The sequence below is a fragment of the Xiphophorus maculatus genome, chromosome 5 (genome assembly GCF_002775205.1).
Source record: "Xiphophorus maculatus strain JP 163 A chromosome 5, X_maculatus-5.0-male, whole genome shotgun sequence".
NCBI classification, from domain to species: Eukaryota; Metazoa; Chordata; class Actinopteri; order Cyprinodontiformes; family Poeciliidae; genus Xiphophorus; species Xiphophorus maculatus.
Window position 1 is genome coordinate 23,669,722 of NC_036447.1, and position 23,696 is coordinate 23,693,417.

Sequence of the window (23,696 nt, forward strand, 5' to 3'; positions counted from 1 at the left end):
GTTGTTTTTGCTGTCAGTTCTACTTATTTCTGGGTAAAATATGTTCCTGCTGCAGCTTACCTCAATTTCCTAATCATCTGGCTAATCTGGGTGACAGAGTAAACATGTAAAAATGATAAAATATACTTTGCGGTCGAGGTAAACATGTTTAAAATGTGTGTCGCCTCAGCATGTTCTCTCGGGAGCAGAAACTGAATCATGCAGTGTGACAAAAATGTTCCCTCCCTGTTCCACATCCACCAGACCACTGGTGTTTCTGGTTTTTAAACTCTTCCCTTCCACACCTGGTGGTTGTGTATTTGACACCTATATTCCCCGGTCGTCATTGCAAGATTAGCCTGAAGTGTCTCGCACGCCGTGCCAGCTGCTCAAGAGGCCATATTAGTCTTTTAAGGACACGGTGTGTCGGGGCGGCTGTGTGGGCGACTCCTGTATTTATAGCTTTGAGTCACTGGATGGAATGGTGTAAGTGTATCTCTCTCCATCAGCATGCTTGTTCACTTAAGAGGCCAAACCATTAGAAAAACTTTTCACAACTAATAAGTACAATAAACACACAATTAAGTTATTTACATTCAGTGCAAAAACAGATGTTTTTTATTTATTTTTTTCTCACTTCCTGACATGATTTCAAACCAAACGTTCCTGGTTTTGGTCCACTAGGATCAACATGGTAAATTATCTTTTGCTAAAAATAAATTGGGGAATTGTTTTTTTGTTTGTATTTTTTTTTCTTAGAATTTTTGCTTCCATTAAATTCCAAGATTTACACAATTTCTTTGATATTTTGAAGCAAAAAAAAAAAAGCTAATTAAGCTGCGTAGCTTGGGTCACAAAATGTTGGTGTATCAGGGCTTTGCGACCACTAAAACATTTTATTTCTTTTTGCCTTTAAGTCACTTTGTAACTAATTTAACAGCATAACTAAGGTCTCTATCCATTTCAAAGACCCGTTTGTGCTCAACCTTAAGATTCTGAGTGTTTTAGATCGAATGAGCTATGAATTATAACTACATTTTGAGATGTCTTCAATATTTCCTGATAATGCTCTTTCTTAATGTTGCCATCTATATTGTAAAGAGCAACAGCATCTCTATTGGCAAAACCTCCACTGAACATGATGCTGCCACCACCGTGCTTCATACTTCCCTCCTTTTCCTCTAAACGTAACAATGGTTATTATGTCTTGACTGCGATTTAAACTTTAATTAATTCAGACCACCACGTTAAAATTCAAGGTCTTTGTACCAGTACTTTTTAAGGATGCCTGTTACATACGAAGTGTGATTTATTTATTTATTTATCCCAATAATACACACAGTAACTGTATTTAATAATATCTTCAAATTTATTTATATTTGTTGATGCTCTCATTGAATCAATAATGTAGAAAATAGTAAAAAAATAAATAAATAAAACTGTCAGTTTTGGGGTTGTGAAACGTCATTTGTCTTAATATACTGAATATGTAGATTTAGTTTTGAATGTTTTCTGCGTAAAATGCTTCTTTGCTGTTTGACACAACGAGGCGTACAGCTAGGTTTAGAGTTGATGCATTGAGCCGAGCGCGAGGGGGCGCACACCAAACTCGACGTCCACGCGCGATGTTGCAGTGCCTCGTGCGACTCTGGGAGTTTTGTCTTTATTCAACCTTGCATGATGGGTCCAGATAAATGTGTAAATATCTGACTTTACTCCAGTCTGTTTGCAGCTCAGAGAGTGTCATGTGTATCCATGGCTCTTCCTCTTCCTGTTGATTAATGAGGAATCAGGCTCATTCTTCCTTCTCTGTTCCTCTTCAGTGTATGCGTGATTATTATAATACCGTCCAAAATGCTGATATGTTTACACATTACACTAGTTCTTACAAAAGACAAATCGTCTATTTACCGCGACGACGGCAGCCGCTCCGACCGTCTTGTAAAGTTCATGGTTCAGATGAAAATGCAAATGTTTGCATTCAGTTCAGTGCAGGTGTTAAGGATTCTGTAATCTGAAATGCAAAACAAGCCTACAAGGTTTCACTGAGTGTCAGTTTTCCACCTCAGAGGTGTGATTTTTAAGGCCTGGGCCCGGTTAATGTTTCAGTGCAAGGAGAAGTGATAGTCGCAATATGATGAGTTTATGAAGTGGCAAAGTATTCCCAAGAGCAAATCATAACCAGAGAAGGCAGTCCGAATATATGTAGGGGCTAATAATCCTCTGCCCGTCTCAGAGGCGCGAATTAATATTTGGAAAGAAATATCTCTGCAAAAATCTTCACTATTTAGCGACTTAAATCCAGTTCATCTGTTGCATCTTTTCATTCACTTTCAGAAGATTTTGTCCCACCACATTGGTTTAAATTTAGTTTGTCAGTATCTGCATGTGCTATAATTTCAGTGCTTTGTCTCAAACCATGAGACGGGTGTTTTGGCCAGACGGGGCAGTGTCAGGTGCTTCACATTTCTGACGTGGCGTGTGGCTGAGGAGACTAAGTTTAGACAGTGAGTGCATTCACTCCACCTCTTCAGAAGCTGAAAAGGTGGAGCAGCTACTCAACCAGTAACAGATGTGTAAAAAAAAGTTTTTAAAAAGCCCTAAAATACAGTAGATGCATGTTTAATTGTAGCTGCACAGTGAGAATTTTATAAAGATCCGACCTTTTATTTATGGGGGAAAATATGATTTTAACAAAATCCCTAGTGGCACGATTAGTCGACCTCGGTAATAAAATGCTAACTGTATTTTACTGACAACATCAGTAAAATAAGTAAATAAATTGCTACTTTGGCTAACCATGTGTACGATGGTCTAAGTTGTAACTAAAAGTGCAGCTGCAGCTTCTTAGGTAAGTTGTTTTATTTGTATAGCGCAATTTCAGTAACAAGGCCATTCTCAGCTCATCTTTGCACCATCTCCCTTCCACATATAATAAAATTGAGTGCAAAAACAACTCAGTTTAATCTGTTAGTTTTTATACTCTGAGCCCTAAAGTTAAATTTTCGTGTATAACTCAAATCCTCAGGGAGCAAGTTTGTAACTAAGGGAGACACTAAGACTAAAAAATCAATTTGCAAAAGTAAAACTACGCAATTTTTGACCATGCAATTGTTAAACTCATACAGAGTAGAAATGTATACAGTGAAATGGACACAGTGATTTTCCCTCATCATTGTTAGTACCTACTTACTCACAGCCACAGCAGTCACTTATAACCCACCTTGAGGGAAAGTGTTCTGTTGCTTTCTGCAAGAAATATTCACATTTCGACTGGGAGAAATCCAGCGCAAATCTTTTGTTCTCTCCCAACTACCCAAACGACCGTATCTTACCACTCCTGAATTAGTATTTTCCCCTATTATAACATACCGTATTATAACATACCACACATAATTCCAAATCCAAAACTTGACAGGTATGAAAGCAACTGCATTTGTCTTGTGCAATCCATAACGTCTGTGTTGTTTTCCCACCATGCAGCATAATAGCACCTCCGTTGGACAACACAGAGAAGAAGGGCCTTCCGGTGGGTGCCCAGCTGCCAGGCAATGTGCAAGCTGGACCTCAGCTGCCGAACCAGCTCTTCCTGACTCCAGCAAGCCTTCAGCTCGCTCAGCTCCAGGCCCAGCTCACCCTCCATCGCCTCAAACTGGCTCAGGGAGGAAACACGGCCAACGCCGCCAGCATTCTCAACCAGTTGATTTCCAATGTCAACATGTCTCAGCCCCTGTTGAATCAATTAAGGAGTTCGTCTTTGGTCGGGAATCCACAGGGGGCCTTCCCCACTGGGGTGATTGGTTTCCCCTCCTCAAATTCAGCCGTTGGGTCGTTGGTGGGTGGGGCATTCAACCAAAACTCAGGGAATGTGCGACTGGATCATCCTTGTGGAGGGGGTGGGAAGAGTCAACAAGGTGGGGAGTACGGAAAAAATCCTGGATCAGCTTACTCTTCTGACACCGACAGACGTCTTCAGTACAGCTTATCTGGAGGAACATCTGCTGACGGACAATACGCTGGGATTAAATCTCAGGCCAAGAACATGACCAATGTTGGCTTTCACAGAGATTTCTACGGGCATGAATTGCAGGGACAACCAGTTGGGTTTAGTTCCAATGAGCAAATGAACTCCACCGCACATAAGGAGCAATGGAAAGGCCATAATAACTTAAACCAAACTGGAAAGGTGAACATGGCTTCAAACCCTCCCACAGCATGGCCTTCAGCTGGGCAGCCCATTTGGAACAGAACAGAACTGTACAACCCAGAAGAGCCGACCCCCGAGCCCAAGCTGAACTGTAGCGGGGTTTCCTCTTTCGGCACGCAGGGCTTCGGAAGCTACCAGACCCTGCATGGGGGCGAGGAAACCCTGCCGTCAGGTACTAGGACACTCCAGACCAATCAAGTCAATGACTTTTATGGCATCACACCTTCCCAGCTGCCACATCAGTGCAGCATCTGTGAAAAAAAGGTCTACAACCTCAAGGTGAGCATCTCCGAGTGTGAATGTTTTAGTTGTATGTAGGGCCACTAGATGGCACTGTGATTTTTAGAACGTCATCAAAAGCACCCGCACTTTTGACCTTTCGCTTCCACTTTATTGTACATAGTAACCCGTCTCCCATGAACAAAACACATAAATTACTCATCAGAAATTGTGTTGAACTGAACAGGTTCATTATGTTTGCGTCCAGGCGTTTTGGAGGCTAACAGAAATCCAGTTTTTCCACAGACAACACTGCGTTAGATTTCACATTGAATACGTTTCTTAGAAAACCGATTAAATAAAAAGGAAACAAATGCCGTCATTATTGCTTTACATTTTCAACCAGATAATTTGTCTGTTTATGTTTTGTTAGACTGTGTCATGTCAAAAATTATTTTCACCCCTCTCAACAACCATTGCCATGACAACAACCAAACCTCCATGTTGGCCGGCCATTTTGTTTTTGCTTGTTTCCACTGGTGTCTTGATGATTTATGTGTGATGATCTGCTCCAAGTCTATGAGGAGGAAAGGCCTCCTGGCCATCACTCTAATCTTTAGCTTCCCCTACAGATTCTCTATCAGATTCAAATCAGGGTTTTGACTAGGCCACTCTAAGATGTCAATGAAATACGTTTGAAAATGAAACTAACTTGAGTGAATTTCAGTGAACTTGATGCACTGTTTGGTGACCAGAATAAACTTAAGTGTATGTATCACTGGATTTAAATAAGTTTTTGGGAAAGTGTCTTGTAACAGCATGTGTTATAAGTAAACTAAATTAAATTGAATTGAAGGCAAATAATTTTGGGCTTATCTGTAAACAACTCAGGGATAAAAATAATATATTTTTTTAAATCCTGATATGTTTTCAGCTATAATTTACAGCTTTAAGGAGCTTTCCTCCAAGCCACGAAGGACAAGCAGTGCCCGTCCAGTGAGCCAAAGCAGTTAAAGACTATGTTTGGACACGGTATGACGTTTATGTGTTTTCAGGACTGGGACCAGCATGTGAAGGGGAAACTGCATCTGCAGAATCGAACTTTGTACGCCACCGACAGGTGAGTTTCTAGCTACTTTGAAGTTCTTGTGCTTCTTCCTCAACCTGAAACTCGTGTTCACTTGCCTTTCGTTCTTTTATTTTTAGTGTAAGACCAAAAACTATAAGTGTAAACATGATTTTTGTCATAGACTTTGTCTTAGCCTCTTGGACATAGTCAACACAACGGCATTCTGACTGTTTGGGGCATCTTTTCCTCCTCGTCTTTGCTCCGTAAACAGCTGTCTTAATCTTTCTAGGGTTATGATCTCTGTCACAAGATATGAGTGAGCAAGGCAGGGGAGAGGCAGCTAAAATCAGCCTTCTGTGATTGTTGCAGCTCAGCGGCAGCGGCATCGGCCGGAGCCCCTCAGTACGCCGTCGGCAGGCCGTGTGATGGAGGTCTGAACCCAGGAGGGACGAACCCCACGGTCTGCTCCACCGCAAGTCAAGGTAGGGTAGAATTCATTCATCAACACCTCCAACTAAGCGTTATTTACTACTGACATGTAATGTAGTAATGTTTTTTCTGTCTGCTAAAGAATGTGAAGGAGACTATTTCAAGAGGCATGCAATAGTGTATGATAGTTTATTGCTTGTCATGATGCAACTTGAACTGTTCACGTCTGCTGTTTTGCAAAAATCGTTTTCAAACCTAAGAATGCTTTCGATAGCTGAGATATGCTCATGTGAGAGCAAAGAGCTAACAAAGTGGCTGTTTTTTTTCTGTACAAGAAAAACAAAATCTCCTGTTAGCTTTAACAGCGTTACAGAGAAGGACCACGGTTCTCCACACTTTATTACGTCCTATTTGTCACATCGAGTACCAGAGTGTGGTCCAGACAGCATGAGAGACAACTTGTGCCAAACTATTACTGTTGACAATATCCAAGGGACATGACTTTGAGCAGTCTCAGTTTCACTCAGACAGCACATGATACCTGAGCCTGGTTTACGTCGAGGCTACAAATCAGTAACTAAAGCGTATTGTGAACAACTTTTTCTAGTAATTTGGACATATAGTACCTAGCAAAAATATTCCCTTTCCTTTAAATCTTTTTTTTTTTTTACGTCTTTATCAGGTTACTAAAGAAAATTTTTATGTGTAGTAAATTGGAACTGTATGTGCTACAGAAAGTAGTGTACATAGATGAAGGTAAAATGAAGCATAGTTTTAAAAAACCTGCCACAGGGCGTGCCATGGTGGCGTAGTGGTTAGCGCAACCCATATTGGGAGGCCTTGAGTCCTCGACGCAGCCGTCGCAGGTTCAACTCTCGGGCCCGACAACATTTGCCGCATGTCTTCCCCCCTCTCCTTCCCCGTTTCCTGTCAGCCTACTGTCATATAAGGGACACTAGAGCCCACAAAAAGACCCCTGGAGGGGTAAAAAAAAAAAAACTGCCACAGTAAACTCTAAACAGGAGTCATGTATTTGAATTTAGCCTCCTTTATCCTGACATCCATAAATAAAAGGCAATCGAACAAATTCCCTTGATAACTCACCAAATTAGTAGACTTACTAAAGTAATCCAAGTTTAAATCTACCTGTGCTATTAAGACCTCAGAGGTAAAGATGTGCAATACCATATATTTCGGTTTGGTATTAATCTGATATCAACTATATACAGTACCAGTACCAATACTTTTTATTTAAGTTTGACATATCATTAAACTTCTGATCTCTATGTGCATTTTAGTTTTTACTTTTTCTTCTCAAACAAATGACATTATTTGGACAAAAGTCATAGGTGTATACTTCAATAAAATACTTTAATAACAAAATAAAATGACAAACAGCAATAAGAAAGCAAAAAAAAAAAAATCATTTGAGATCAAATCAAATCCAAATCTTTTGAAGAACAGTTGAAAAATTCTAATACAAAAATAGCATTTCAAGATGTAATCTGAAATTTAAGTATCAATATCTTGGATCTCCGCTCAGAGTTTTGTTGGAGAATATTAGTGAACAAACAGCATCATGCAGACCAACAGACCAGCAGATCAGGTCGGGGAGAATGCGCTACAACCACATTTTTACAGTTTTTCTCCTCTAGTTTAGATATAAATACTAAATCAATACTCCTTCCTACTCCAGACACAATAACTAAAAACTTCTGAATTGAAAAACTCACATTCCTGTTAGAAAATGAAGACTAATGATTCAATCTGAGTTATTAAAAAGATGATTTTTTGAATTATTTAACTATATTGTCATAAAATGTGACTTTTCATTCTGTACTTTCCTGCTGTCCTTTATGACATCTATAACACGTGTCGTTTGAACAGATGTGTCGTCAGGAACCAAAGCATCATACCTGCCAGCAGGAGCCATGACGACGTATCCCACAGCAGACGCAGCGTTTACCCTCCACCAGCCGGAGTCAAAGGTCAGACAAAGGTTCTGCATTGTATTTACTTAGAAATTATTCCAGTTTGCGCTGAATGTCTGAATATGTGTTTCAACAGGTTTTAAAGTTATAAATGAACAACTGTTACTCACCTTTACCGTGTCATCTTTGACCAAGAGAAGGACCCGTTTGAATGTTTTAACCATTGCTTTTCCTCATGTTTATATTATTGGATGTCGTTGTATTATGTTTTCATGTTTCTTAAAATACATTTTGCTTTTGTGTGAACGGACTATGTTTGAAACAATTAATGGACCCTGTTTTTTTTTCTTGTTAATATCCTCTGGGAGGCAACAACACTGAGCTTGTTGAATTTCATTGGGGGTTTTTTGTCTTTCCCGTGTTGAAAAGTATCACTAATTTAATATTGTTGGCAGTGAAATATAAACTTAAAGAAAATGCTCTACTGAGATTAAAAAGAAGTGTTAGGGGATCACTCTGGCGCCAGGGGTTTTATAAAAATGTATTAATTTTTTTTACTTGAGATGTTTTTTCTTTCCCCTTACTGCAAAAATTAACTCAAATTAAGTTTTTCAAATTTTTTCAGCGTGAGATTATGTAACTGCTAGAACATGAATTTAGCTTTTTTTTAAAAAGCAGCGGTGAGGTATTATTTCACACCTCCAGTATTTGTTATTCAGTCACATTATTTGTGCTTCAAGTGACTTTTACATTAACTAAATGCATTATGTACATATTTTAAAAGAAAGAGAAAAATTGGCTAACTTTTTTTCTATTCCACACGATTGAAGCCTCTTCAAAACGAACAAAATTAGTCTTTTATAGTTTCATGCATAACAAAACTGAAAGTTGCATTCAAAATAAGCACCAGTCCAAAATTAACATTGTGAATTACCTTTTGAACCTCCTCTGGGTTGGTCCAGTTCCTGCTAATCATTTTGTGAGGATTTTCTGTCTTTCCTAAACTGAAAGACAGAAATTTCAGCAGACATGAATGTTAGTCATGACATTTTATACGCCTCCGTATTATTCCCTGGGAACAGAGTTGCAGAGGCACGCCTGGCAGTCAGTCGGTCTCTCCTCTAGAACAGGAGACCGGGAAACAGCATCTGTTGATAGACGTTCATCACGCAGGCAGACGTCTCGAAAAGCACGCAGCGGATGATAAGTGAGGTGAAAGGAGCCCAAAATTACCCCGGGTAACTTGCAGACAGGGTGAATTGGAGCGCAGCATGAAGCTGTCCACAGTGTGTGGACTGGAACAGGCATGCAGTGACAGGCTGTTTATTTTTACAAAAACACACACAAGTACAGTTCGGTACAGCAAATTCATTCATCACTTTTAGATTTAGATTTCTTGAAAATTGTGAAACATTAATGTATTTATTCTTTATTTATAAAAACTTATTTTTACTCTTCTTTAGTTCAGGCTATTGTAGTCGGTGGATACCGTGTGCAAAAAAAATACAAAAGGTTTTTTTCAAACTTTTTGTATGGGTACAAGCAAATAATGAACATTTAATTTAACCATTTAAGAAGTTTTAGATATCAACTGAACTTCTTGTTGCTACCATGTTGGTTGTGGTCACTTTTGTTGAGGGAGATAGGGCTCACCACCCAGAGCAAAATTTCATCCAAGGGTGTAATGAGTTAAAAAATTTTTTATCTCTGTTGGTTTTACTCCAAGCAAGTTTTCTGTTGATTATTTGCATGTCAGTTCAGTAGGGATTGAACCTGCTGTGTTGTGCAGAGTGTAAGCATGGCAGAATGTGTGTGTCCCTACATCATTACTGGGTAATGACGTTTCATATAATGCAACGCATTGGGTCTGACCAGACAGAGCTATGATTTAGTGCAAACATAATGCACTGAAAAATCAAACAAAACAAAAACTGTGTTCACTCAGACTTTCACTGCATTTGTTTCGCATCAAATGCAGTCATTTTCAATCATTTTGAGTATGGTTCCAATGAGGCTTGTTTCTCAGTAAAGTTTAAGATGGAATTTATATATATATATATATATATATAAATATATATATATATATAGAGAGAGAGAGAGAGAGAGAGAGAGAGAGAGAGAGAGAGAGAGAGAGAGAGAGAGAGAGAGAGAGAGAGAGAGAGAGAGAGAGAGAGAGAGAGAGAGAGAGAGAGAGAGAGAGAGAGAGAGAGAGAGAGAGAGAGAGAGAGAGAGAGAGAGAGAGAGAGAGAGAGAGAGAGAGAGAGAGAGAGAGAGAGAGAGAGAGAGAGAGAGAGAGAGAGAGAGAGAGAGAGAGAGAGAGAGAGAGAGAGAGAGAGAGAGAGAGAGAAAGAGAAATATCTATCTATCTATCTATCTATGTAAATATATTCTGATATAATTTGATGTTTTCATTAGATGTAATGCAGCTTTGTACAGGATCATATATTAATAACTGCAGAAATGCACCAGATTTGGCCAGTGGTTAACTTCCATCTGTGGTCCAGAAGAGTTACGTTATAAAAAAAATGGTATCTAATATCAACTCAACATAATTTTTTAATTATATTTCATTGGATGAAAGCAATAGTAATACATGAAGTTAAAAAAGGTTTGGGACTTGCCAAATGCTTTGCATGAGCTGTAAAGTCCTAAAAATACATAAGTAAATGACTGTCTAAATCTGATCTACAATCAGATTCAACCATATTCAAATTTATTAAACCACAGCATCCTTTATTATTAGCTCTTTACATCTTTGACAAAACCTCTTGTGACATGATATATCATCTTATTGATCACATGGTCTTTTTTTTTATTCATAAAAGATTTTACTGTATCAGTGTAAAAATATTTACAAGTTGCGCTTCAAGAGCTAATGTTAGTCCCAATAAAAACACACCTGCTTGAGCCGGACATGTGCGGGTTTTATTGTCTAGAAAGCCGTGCTCTGAACAAAGAGCTTGCACACATACAACTTTGTCAAATATGTGCGTCAAACTTTAAAGCTAACGTCTATTTTTTTGTGCAAAAAAAGTTTCTGCCACGTCTGCACTGACATTCAAGAACACGGTTGACGTTTCTTTGCGCTGCAGAGTCTGTCGGTCTGTGGTGAAGTAACACGGTAGCTTTGTTGCTTCTTGCAAAAGAACAGCGATAAACACTGGATTACAGCTAACCACTGTTTGGAAGAGCAACCTGGAGGCCTTTGAGTCGCACCCTCGTACCGCAGTATAGAGTTTCAGACCAGTGAGGGACTGGTAAAGCGATCCGAGGAGCTGGCATGAGAGCCGTGTGTGTAGGAACGCAAAGGAGAAACTGTAAAACCGAAGAGGCTTTCTCCCTTCATCAACCAACATGTTGGAGGCTGCTTGGGGCAAATAAACCGGAACATCCCGAGGAGGCGTTTCAGCTGGTTTTTATGAAGCAAAACAGCTTCAAAGAAAGAAATTTAAAATTCCATGTCGCTACAGTCTAAACCAGGGGTGTCTGTGCGCCCATGGAGCGGTTTTGTGCCGCCCATGACTGCAGTTTAACAATAATCCATTTTTATTTGTAATCAGGGCAAAAATTATTACCAAGAAATCAAAATCTTTATATCATGAACGTAAATGATACACTTTCATATCATTTACTTTGATATGAAAGTATCTGATCTGGTATTTGATAGGAAAGTATCAAAGTAATTTGATTCTAAATACTTTGTATTTAGAAATACAGAGTAATTGTTGTTAAATAATAACCTTTTTTTTTTTGTTCCATTTCTTTTTAATTTCGTGATAAATATTAACTTTTATTCCACCCAAATCTGCATTAAATAATTTCACTGAACTTGGCTGAACAGAGCGAACCTGCTCAAAGAGAGAGATTCTGGTAAAACAAAAATACTAACATCCAGTCGAACCAAAACGAATTTGCTAGCTGAGTAGCTTTCTTTTAGTGAAAACATGCCAAACCCTTTTTAAGTTTTGGATCTACAATAATTCACACGTATTTTCTGACTGCTTTACCCCACAGTCTGTCCTAGCTGGTGGCTGATCACACTGGGTCAGGTTTTACTGGAGTTTTTCCTCTCCACAGTCGCTAAATATATGCACAGTATGAAGGATTTCTGCCTACAGCTGAAACTCTTCCATCGCTTTGAACAATAAACTGAATTTGACTGCATTGTTTGATAACAAAAATCAAATTGGAATGTATGAACTTGAATTGCAATCTGTCTGTAAAAAAAGTTTGCAATACAAGTTATATTCCTTTGGCCTGTGTGACATAACGCTTGGCTACTGCTAGCTTAAACAAAACCACAGAAAGTGTTGAAAGAAGGTTTCGGAAACAGCTAACAGCTTAGCACACCACAGCAGGTAGATATTTAATCGCTGTATTGTTGGTTTCAGCTTATTCTAAGGAGGCCATGACACTGACGGAGTAAGAAGCAACACGGCTTAACCGTAATGGTTTATGGGAGCAGCTACTGTTTTAATGCTAAGTCAACAAACGCTGTAGTTGCTCTGATCAAACTCCTCCAGCTTATAAAGACATTTGTTCTCTCTTTTGTACCTAAGCAGCCTATTCCTGGATGTGTTTATTGAGCTCAGCCCGTACTGACCTTTGTGTTCAGAGCTGGCGAACTCCGCTAACAGAATTATCACTCGTCCATCCGATGCTGTTAATATCATAACAGTTTCAGCCGGCCAGGGGTGGGGCACACTAAGTCACCCCACAGACTTTCAATAATCGTGGGTCGTCCGTTCGACCGTCTGGTGGAAGCCCAAACGACAATATGGTCTCCTTTTGAGTTTTTAAATCATAAAACGATGTTAGTGTTGTTTAATGAGAATAAATAAATAAAAACTCTGTACTGAGTTTAGCATGTCAGGTTTTTAACAGTAGCTGATGACATCAAACTGAGTCAGTCTGATGCTCAGAAAACACAGTGCTCCGACATTATGAATGACTTTTGAGAGAACAAAGGCGTCCTTATGGAGTCCCATTGGACTCTCCACACTTGAGCAAAGTAAAGTCTGTGTTATTGTTGGGTATTCCTTGAACAAATTCCCTGTAAAACCCGAGACCCTGGCGTCTGACCCAAAGTGGGATTAAGACCACCGCCTGTCCCGCACATGGAGCTGTCTGTCAGATGGCGAGTAGCAGGGGGAGCCGAGGAAACTGCCGCCGCAGCACAATGGTGGGTGCTTATCACAGTATTTGTAGTTTTAACGTTGCAGAATTTATTGGGTTGAAGATGTGGCAATTAGTGACGCATTTAAAAACTATGAAATAGTGTTTGTTGGCTATGAAAACAGCTAAAGGCTAAAGGGCTCCTAACTTTGTAGTATTGGGTAAAGAGAACATGCAAATATGCTGGAGCTAGCAAGATGGCTAATTTTCATCTTTTGTCCCCTAACGTGACATTTAGTAATAAACACAAACAAAATTCTTGAAAGCAAATGTTTTCATGTTTTACCTTCCTGATGAAAGTGGAAAATGGTACAGAAACGACTGAGGCAGAAGGCCTCACAAGGCTCTAAACCAAAAGGTCTCACACGGTTAGTGTGTAATCAGAAGTATATTTCTGTAAAAGGAAAACTTTAAATTTCCTGTATTTGTTCTCTGTTCATATTGGAGGCAGCACAGATACACAGTATGCTGCAAAATATTCAGAACCCTTGGATTTTTTACATTTGTCGTAAAATAACCACAAACCTCAAAGTGATATATATAAAATTTTTTTAATAATTTTTTTGTTTTGTCAGGTCTCAAAGAGTTGAGTAAACTTTGGTTTCTGCATTAGCTCTTGAAAAACCTGAAGGAAGAAAAGGGCAGGAGTGGGAACTACTTCCCAGGGTGCTTAGCGGCAGGTTTTAGAATTTGCAACCAATGAAAACATTTAAACTGTCATTCAGTCAAGTCAAATTTTTTCTCTCATGCTCCCTTTAGTGATAATGTGATTATATTTTGTTGCCACCTCCACATTTACAAAAAATAACAATTTCCAAATCGTTTTAGACATGATCATAAACGTTCAATAAACGACCTGTAGCACATGACCAGCCACTGCTCTGTGACGCCCACAACTAACAGCTGTCGTTGTCAACTGATTTTCTCACCTGAGCTGTGGATTTCTACAGCTCCTCCAAAGTTGCCCTTGGCTGTGTGTCTTGATTAATGCTCTCCATTCCCCGCCAGTCGGTTTAGGTGAACCGCCGTGCCTCGGTAGGTTTGTAGCCGAGTGTCAAATGTGAGAAATGTCTGGGTCCCGTCAACTGACAACTCTCTAAATCCAAACAAGAAACCTTCATTATCACCACAGCGCTGCTGCCAGGGGGGGCTAATAATAAATGGGATCATGCGGTTTAATGTTGCACATAGTTAGACAGCCAGGTTTTCCACACTATGCTTGACTTTTAAATCCTGCATTTTACTTAGACATTAGCTTTCATCTGTTTTAGCGCTATCTGAAACTAAGATGGCTTCAAAAGGCCTTGAAACACCGGGGACCAAAGTCAAAATAAGAGATGACTTTAATAAGACCAGGAACTTTCCCATCACACGGACAGAGTAGTTTCACTCGCTGTTCCCCATTATTATGAGGCAGAGCAAACTTCATATTTTTCTGTGTATAATGCCTAAGAGTTGCAATAAATCTTGTAAAAACTCTCATCTGTATAATGTGTGCTCAACTACCTGAAAAACCTAGAAAACTGGGAATGTAGCTCTGTTAAATGTGCAGGACTTTATTTACAGACGCTCATCAGACTTGATCACTGGTCTGATTGTTCAACACACGTCTGTTTGTTTTATGCTTTTAGCCGTTTCCACCCAGGAAGGCCTCGGCCGGCCGCGTCGTTCACATCTGCAACCTGCCCGAGGGCAGCTGCACGGAGAATGACGTCATCAACCTGGGAATACCGTTCGGGAAGGTCACCAACTACATCCTGATGCGCTCAACCCATCAGGTACAACATGTACTTACTTTTGTCTTTGTAGTCATATACATTTTAATTCACAGTTCTTCATCTGTATGGCTCAGATTAAATGCAGCTCCTTTGCTGATGTGTCCCCAATTCAGGTAATTCCAGTTAATGCTGTGTTCAGATAAAATTGTCTGTACAAAGTACAAAATTTTCTTCTCCTCATAATAATCTAAGATAAAGGGAAATCTGGGTTAAGCCAAGCTTTTGACTTTAGTGAGAAGTAGAATGAGATGTTAGATAAATATTTAACAATCAATCATTTAACCCTGACTCTGAAAATCAGCATGTGATTTTCAGATTAAAAGAAGGCAAATTTATTTTAAATATGTATTAGAGAATATCTTTATGTCTTTATATCTTTGTGTACCCAACCATCTATTTTTTACTTTGAGTTGGTCACTTAATGACATACTATCATACAACAACAGAATGTCTTCAGTCAGAAACTTCTTCAGATTTGCTGTAACGCAGACCACTACAGAAGATTCTTCCTCCCCAGAGCAAACTCTTTGAAGGCTTACAACAACATTTAACTTTCTTGTTGGATCAACTCAGTATTTTTGAACTGAATAATTATTGTGTCTCATTGTAAAACTTCTAGAGAATTAAGGTTAAAGTCTCTGTGCAGCTGTCAGCAGGCGTTGGTTAACTGTGGAAGTTGTGAGCATGGCTTTCTTTCGACAGCTTGCCTCTAAGGTCCCAGTTGTTGCAGCAACTTTAATTGCCATGACCTCCCAGTCATAATATAATAGTGTGGTTTGGGCCAATAACTTGATTAAGAAGTAAAATATTTATGAGGTTATGTCAACACTTGATTTTCAGATGATTCTTTTTTTCCAAAATTATTTTTGGATTTGTTTTTAAATGCCTTGCATTTTATAGTGGTAGTTTTTAGGCTCTTTTTTTTTTTTTTTGTCGCTCTTGAAAGTTTTGCACTGTTTTCTTGGGGAAACCGTGGAATATATTAAAATGACTTCCAGCTTTTTAAACGGTCACTTTCAAACCGTAACTATTTAAAACGTTGCTATGCCTTGATATACCACCAGATTGTCAGTCTCGTTGTTGTCGTTTCTTTTAATGGAAGCTCTCTCTGCTCCTTAACTAGGCCTTTCTGGAGATGGCGTATGTTGAGGCAGCTCAGGCCATGGTTCAATACTACCAACTGACTCCAGCCACAATTAATGGTCAGAAACTCCTCATACGGATGTCTAAGAGGTACAAGGAGCTGCAGCTCAAGGTAAAGTAACGACAAAGGAGCAACCGACATTCACGATGTGTTAGTCGGCCACTAAGCCTGAATCATTTTTTTCTTTGCAGAAACCCGGTAAAGATGTTCAGTCAATCATCCAGGATATTACCTCACAGCGGGAACGGGATAAAATGCAAGAACTTGAACAGTAAGGAAACTGTTGCGTTGTAGTCCTTGAATTTTAAAAAAGTAAAAAATTTACAGAGATATGTTTCTCTTTATTGTTTCTTGTCAGCTACCTTCCAGACAGAGCACGGTCTCGCAGCCCCATCAGCCGCTCTCTGAGTCCTCATTCCCACAGTCCCAGTTTTACGTCGTGCAGCTCTGCCCACAGCCCGCCGGCGGCCCCGTGCCGGGGTCAGGACAGGGGCAGCAACGGCCTGAGCCCTCACCGGGGCTCCAGAGACTGGCCGTCGCACCTGAGACGAGGGGAGGACGAGAGGGAGCGGGACGATCCCTGGAGGAACGGCGGCGGCGGCATGGACGACAATCGACCCAACGGGAGGACGGCCGACCGACGGAAGAGCTACCACAAACACTTGGGTCACTTGAGGTCTGCAGACGAACGCGGAAGCGGCGAAACGACAACAACGAGGAGCAGCAGAGACTGGCACCCACGGGACAGCCCTCTGAGCTCGTCTTTCAACTCTTACAGGAGCATGGACGAAGATTTCAACAGGGCATCTCACTATCGGCATGACGCAAAGCCGAGGAGGAGGGACGGCGACCACCCCGTTCGGTCAAGACACTCTGAGTTTGAGACAACGAACGAGCCGCGGTGTCGAACGCCGGAGGACAGGAGGCGGAGCAAAAACCCGAGCAGGAGAAACACCGAGAAACAGGAGAGAGAAACTGCTCCCGAAAATACTGTGAGTGCTTTTTGCTTCTGCGTCTGCGGATAATTACATCCATCTCATCTTTTGAGCAATAAAATGTTTTCTCCTTTCAGGATGCCACATCCAAAGAAAAATCTGTTTTGCCACAACAAAGCAACAAGTCAAAAGAGGCGGCTGAAAATGACAAAGACAGAGAAACTGTGAGTAAACTTGAAAGAATCAGGATTTTGATTATTTCAAACAGTTTGATTATTTCAATAATCAAACTGTTGGTTATTGTCCTGCGATACATGCTTCAAAACTAAATACTTGAATTGGCTAAGACATACATAAATTGTGATAAATATGTTCATCATGAGCGGATGTAAACTTTTGATACAAAAACTCAAATGAATTATATTTACTGTTAAAACCAATAGCTTAACAGAATTACTAACTGTAATTTTATTCATAATTTTAAATTATACATACATGCATATTATATAATTAATACATTATGAATGGTATATAATTAAAAAATGGATTTGGTAATAATGTTTTGAGTAACAGCAATGGTATTGACATCAAAAACATATGCGTACACAAACTAATGTACACGTTCTTCTTTATATCTAAACACACTATTATTATACAAAACATTTTCTTACTGTGTCTATATGGATATATATTTTTTTTCTTTTCTTTTTTACCTGTTAATGGGAGTAATATGTATTTTTTTTCTTTTATATGGCTCAAAATTAAGCAATAAAAGTAAAACAAATACTAAAACGAAGCGTTGGACCAAAGTTCAGAATGTATTTTTAAGGAGTCAAACTTTGGAACATCTATATAAGATTTGAAACATGTCAAATGTTTCATTACAGTAAACGGTAGACGACTATCTGTATTCAACATTCAGGCGTATCAAATGTGTCGGTATTTTAAACGTCTTCGTTGTCTGCAGCTTTATGTCAAACGTGTCTGAACCTTGTTGTGTGCTTGTGAAACGTTTCCTTCATCTGTGTCGCCAGGAGAATGTGCTGGAAAGTGCCGAAGACACGGATGAAGAATGTTGGTATCCTAAAAACATGGAGGAGCTGGTCACGGTGGATGAAGTGGGAGGGGAGGACGACTGCATCCTTGAGCCAGATCTCTCTGAGCTCGAGGAGTTTACTTCCTGTCACAAAGAGCCGACAGCAGAACGATCACAGCAGAAGCACACGTCTCCATCGGCTCCAGCAGTGGAGGAGCACAAAGAGTCCGACGAGAAACCTGAACGGGAGGACTCCTTTGAGGAGACGAGGGGCGAGGCATCAGCATCCGAAGCTGAGAAAGCAGAGGATCAAATCGCTGCACCAAGTACTGAAACCGAGAAAGTGAATTTAGAAACTACAGAGCAAAAAGTGGCAGACATCAGTGGCTTCCCGAGTGAGGAGTTTAAAGCAGCGCTAGAGGAGACGTGCTTGGAGAGCGCCAAGCTTCCCAACAACACGACGCCGGACGAGCCAATGGAAAATCATATCTGTTTGCCAGAGGACAGCAGAAGCCAGGAAGAAAGGCAGACTCCAGATAAAATCCATCTGGAAGTTCAGCTGAAGGATGGCAGTCTGAAAAGAGGTACTTCCCTACAATATGTGAGGTCTTTTTTTTTTTTATCTTCTCCAAAGGTGACTTTCAAACATATGTTACATTGATAGCATTTTTCATTTTCCGTAATCATGCAGCAACATGTTTTATATCTGTTAGAGGCTTAGAGACACTTAACCAATAGAAGTTAAATGTCACTAATCAAGTTTTATGTTGCGACTATACCGGAAACCTTTCCAAAAATAGTAATCGAACCGTAGCGCAGAGCATTCTGGGTAAATACAACCACAACAAATGCAAGAGTCTAGTGCTAGTGGGAGAAATGGCTCGTTGTCTTTTCTTGAAAAAAAAAGAGGTATATTACAGCCATGAAAATATGACACTACTCCATTTTTGTTTACATTTTGTAAAGAAGGAAGTTGAGCTCAGTGTCTTCTTCAGAAGTTTTTGTGCCTTTTCCTTCAAGTGGTTCTTGGTGCAGCGCCACCACAGGCGAGGAGGTTAAGCAAGTTTTTCAATTGGTTTAGATTGTTTGACACAGTGCAGTGTGAAAGCGAACCTGGGAAGTGGAACAAATGTAGCAGAGTCTACCGGACTGTCAGGTGTGAAAATGTCCTTAAAGTTCTGTTTTTCGGTTTTGGGGGGTATTGCTCTGAGGTGTTTGAGCAGTTGATTAACAGCTTGTTTATATTCAGATGTATTGTTTTATAATTTGCCTCCGCATTTTGAAGCTCGACTTGCATCTCGGTTTCGATTGAGGATTCCAAATTTTCTCCATTGCCTCAGATTTGAATCAGGAGTCTTTACATTTCAGACTTTCTGTACTATGAACCACCGTGTGTTAGAGAAAATCCTAGCAAAGTAAGTATTTAAAAAAAATCACCCTATGTGCCCAATTCTTCCCCCAAAAAATCTATAATTGAACTACTGAAAAATGAACTGTTGAAAAAAATAAATAAATTACTGACTTTTACATCAATAATAAGTGTATGTAAAACCAGAAAACAAAACTATAGCATTTACAATTTTTTTTCTTTTGAGAGGGAAAAAAAATCCAAAGGGAACAAAACACTATGAATAAGTAAATTTAAAGACGTTCCTTGACAACAACTTTCTTATTGCTGAGATGTCTTTCACAGAGATTGAAGCCCCCTCATCATCTCTAGAGCAAGACAAAGCTGTCAGTGAACACAGCATTCCTTTGGGTAAGCACATTACACTTTAACATAGTAACTAAAGCTTTATTAACATCACAAAACATTGCAGACTGTTGCCATGTGGCCAGTTATGTGATGCAGTCTCAGCAGCAGCTACATCAGTCCTGTTTCATATTTCAGAGGCTGGATTATACATGCTTATGTCTCCCATCCAGAACTCTTCTCAGGTGTTTGAGATCTGACTTAAGCGTCACAAAATGTCACTTTTATTTGTCACATTTAAAGTTGTTTTAAACTTTTGAATACTTTGTCTGACTACAAAGTTGGTACTTTTTTTCTCGAAGATTACAACTCTCCCTTATATAAATGGCCTGTTCTCTTGTCTTTTCCATGTTGAAGAGCGGCTGATTAAAAAGGTTGTATGTGTAACGTCACTTTTACATCCCAGTAGAATATAATGTCACGAATTACTAATTAAGAGTTCAATAAAACACTTAAAGTAACTTGGTAGCTGACATGGGAATTGGAAAAAAAAATAGAAGCTACACTTATTTTACAAAAATCTTCAGGGGGTGTCAATAGTTATGGCACCTGTGATTTGTAAAAAAAAAAAAACATATATTCTGCTATGCAATGTTTTTCACCTCCAAGCAATTGGATTCCGATTGAATGTGTCCATGACAAATTAAAGTGAGATCATGCTACTTCTTTGAAAACAAAGATTCTTAAAGGTTTTTTCACATGTTTATAAGGAGTGTTAATATGAATGACTTTGTAAAAATTTATAAGAATTACAAGAAAACAAACACAAAAACACAATTCTGATCTATAAAATTCAATTCACATACTGATCTAAAGCCTGTCAGGGATCATCACATTAAATATTTTACTCTAGTTCAGTGCAAAGTTATGCCACCTTTAGGGACAGAGAACCACAGCAGCATTCTTTTAACAGAACAGTGACGGGTGCCTTATTTCTGCTGAAACAGTTTTTAAAAAAAGAATAAATCGTACAAGCACATTAGACCTGAATGTGGAAGACTGTACGACAACACTTTTTAAAATGTTGTTGTCACAAACATCATGCAAGGAGAGTGACAAAAAAGAAAACTTTTTGCAAATCCTATGTGAGGTTCCTTGCTTTTCCTGGCCAAGACCCATGGGTCATGTGTTGTTCTGGTTCTGGGTGGTGTTGGACTGTTTCATTCTCTCTCTCTGACAGGAGTGGAGTTCATTGAGCCAAGAACAGGCTTCTACTGCAAACTGTGTGGATTGTTCTACAGCAGCGAGGACACTGCAAAAACGACTCACTGCCGCAGCACCGTACACTACAGAAACCTGCAGGTACATCTCTCAAACTGCAAATATATATACAGTATATATATACAGTACAGACCAAAAGTTTGGACACACCTTTCTAATTCAATGGGTTTTCTTTGTTTTCATGACTATTTATAAGGCAAGAAATCCCACTTATTAACCTGACAGGGCAGGTTGACCTATGAAGTGAAAACCATTTCAGGTGACGACCTCTTGAAGCTCATCAAGAAAATGCAGAGTGTGTGCAAAGCAGTAATCACAGCAAAAGGTTGCTACTTTGAAGAAACTAGAATATAAGGGGTATTTTCAGTTGTTTTACACTTTTTTGTTTAGTGCATATTTCCACATGTGTTATTCATAGTTTTGATGCCTTCAGTGTGAATCTACAATGTCAATAGTCATGAAAATAAAGGAAACTCATTGAATTAAAAGGTGTGTCCAAACTTTTGGTCTGTACTCAATGGTCCGGGAATCAAACCATATATATATATATATATATATATATATATATATATATATATATATATATATATATATATATATATATATATATATATATATATATATACACATATGTATATATATATATATACATATGTATATATATATATATATATATATATATGGTTTGATTCCCGGCTCAGGGTCTTTCTGCAGTTTGCATGTTCTCCCTGTGCATGGGTGGGTTCTCTCCGGGTACTCCACAGTCCAAAAACATGACTGTCAGGTAAATTGGTCTCTCCAAATTCTCCCTAGGTGTGAGTGTGTGTGTGTGCATGGTTGTTTGTCCTGTCTGTCTCTGTGTTGCCCTGCTACAGACTGGGTGTCGCCTCTCACCCAGGCCTCTCACCCAGGCCTCTCACCCAGGCGGGGTCACCTCTCACCTAGAGAGGTGACCCCGCCTCTCGCCCGGAACGTTAGCTGGAGATAGGCTCTAGGGACAAGGGTGTAAGAAAATGGATGGATGGATATGTATATATATGGAAATAAAATATGGAGTATTTACATATATAGTTCATATATTTCAAAATTTTCCCTTCATACCTATCCGAGCAGGATGGGTAGGATGTTGATGACATTCAGTTGCACGTCTGGCGAACAACAGAAACAAAAGCATGCTAATGTCCTTGTTGGTTCTGTTGAACCTGTTTGGTTTAACAGCCGAACCTTCATCAGTCAGAAAAAACATAAAATCCAGGGCTGTGTGATGTAGAGCAAATGCTATGCTATTGTGGTGTACGAATGCTGGAATTTGAAGTTTGGTCATGTGGTTTTATTTTCACAGAAATACCTGTCCCAGCTGGCAGAGAACGGCCTGTCGTGCGCGCTGGATGAGCCCTCCGTGGCTCACTGACACCAGCTTGACCCTTGACCCGCAACAGTACACAGCAGGGGGAAGATCTGTGAACATGTGGAGTTTGTGTAGAGCTAAAGAAAGAGGGGGAGAGAAAAAAAACATGGATAATGTGACAAACAGAAGCTTGAATTTATTTTTTGGACTGTTATGGTAGTTTTTATTTTCTGTTTAAATTATACTAAAATATCTTGAATTCTTCAATTTTGTACATACTCGAAGTGAATTGTAAAGTAGGTTTACACTGTGGACTGCTTTTAATGAACTACTGTCTTCCCAGAGTGCTTATGCAAGTTTTTCTGGGGAAAAACCCCCCCCAAAACAAAAAAACAAACAAACAATATATATATTTATTTATTTTTGTTTTGCTGCAAAATGTTCATCAGGAAATATACTATTTTCTGTTTTAAGTTAAATCTAATTATTATTATTATTATTATTATTATTATAAATAAATAAAACAGTTATTTAAGGCTTTAGGCAGATATTCTGGTAGCGGTCATTTAAAACGTCCGTGACACGGAGCTCATGACCCGGGTTTGGATCAGGACGTCCTTAGAGTGACCTCTAAGCCAGAAGCAGGTTTGCAGTTAATGTCCATATTTGGTGTGTTGGCTTTGTTTCTTCGTTCTAAATGCCACTTTTGTCCAAATCAAATTGTTTCTCAAGGTTGTTTGCATTTTCTCCATTCATTTGTGTTACAGCCTGAGCTCTCAGGGGCAAAATGTTTTTTTTTTCTCCTTTCTCTCAGTTAAAAGAACAGTAGAACACGTTCTCAGGCTTGTTATACTTACCAAAACCAGTTTGTTGTATAAATAACATTTATATATTTACGTCTACAGCTGGAATTGAATGTGGCTGACTGCAAATCTTTCAGGTAAACTCACATCACTATAGTTTCCAATGATGAAATTATGGAAATGTTTTATGTTTCAATACATTTTTGCTAACGTCTTTGCTTCCTTAGACAATCCCAGGCTAATGTGCCATATTATATGTCTACAGCAGCACAAACATTAAACTTGACCATGCATTTTTTTTTATGTTGATGTTCTGTAACAGGAGTATCAAGCCAGAATCTGTTATTCTCTGGATGTGGATCTTGTGAAATCGGTAATAGTATTGTTTACAGGGACTGTTTCCACACATTGGTGATGCAAAAGGAAAACATTGCAAATGTCTAAAACTATGTCAACCATTATAAAATGCAAACAATCTAATAAATCCCATCACATGGCTTCTGGTTTTGTATTTGATATCCGTAAAAAAAACAACATTGCAGCCAATTTCCTTCAGAATGAGTAAATCGAGTCCAATTCTGTGTCATTTAAACTAAGTATAACAAGAGCTTTTGTTCTAAGGTCTCGGAATTATAATTAATACATGTCACTGTTCAGATTTTTATTTGT

General features: G+C 39.1%; 1 protein-coding gene across 4 annotated transcripts in view; it reads left to right on the forward strand.

Annotated features, from left to right (window-relative positions):
* The window catches only part of rbm20 (RNA binding motif protein 20), a 52,976-nt gene extending 29,451 nt beyond the window's left edge, over positions 1 to 23,525 (forward strand). For 3 of the 4 annotated variants that reach the window (XM_014471558.2, XM_023333864.1, XM_023333865.1), the window contains exons 2-14: positions 3,463 to 4,465; positions 5,461 to 5,525; positions 5,844 to 5,956; positions 7,791 to 7,891; positions 14,641 to 14,787; positions 15,911 to 16,042; positions 16,123 to 16,202; positions 16,290 to 16,923; positions 17,004 to 17,090; positions 17,901 to 18,486; positions 19,596 to 19,661; positions 20,836 to 20,957; positions 22,219 to 23,525. In XM_014471558.2, coding sequence (XP_014327044.1) covers positions 3,463 to 4,465; positions 5,461 to 5,525; positions 5,844 to 5,956; positions 7,791 to 7,891; positions 14,641 to 14,787; positions 15,911 to 16,042; positions 16,123 to 16,202; positions 16,290 to 16,923; positions 17,004 to 17,090; positions 17,901 to 18,486; positions 19,596 to 19,661; positions 20,836 to 20,957; positions 22,219 to 22,287 — 3,205 coding nt within the window. In that variant the 3' untranslated portion in view covers positions 22,288 to 23,525. The remainder of the gene's footprint in view (positions 1 to 3,462; positions 4,466 to 5,460; positions 5,526 to 5,843; positions 5,957 to 7,790; positions 7,892 to 14,640; positions 14,788 to 15,910; positions 16,043 to 16,122; positions 16,203 to 16,289; positions 16,924 to 17,003; positions 17,091 to 17,900; positions 18,487 to 19,595; positions 19,662 to 20,835; positions 20,958 to 22,218) is intronic. The other variant, XM_023333866.1, reaches the window with a different exon arrangement.
* The last annotated feature ends 171 nt before the right edge of the window (positions 23,526 to 23,696 follow it).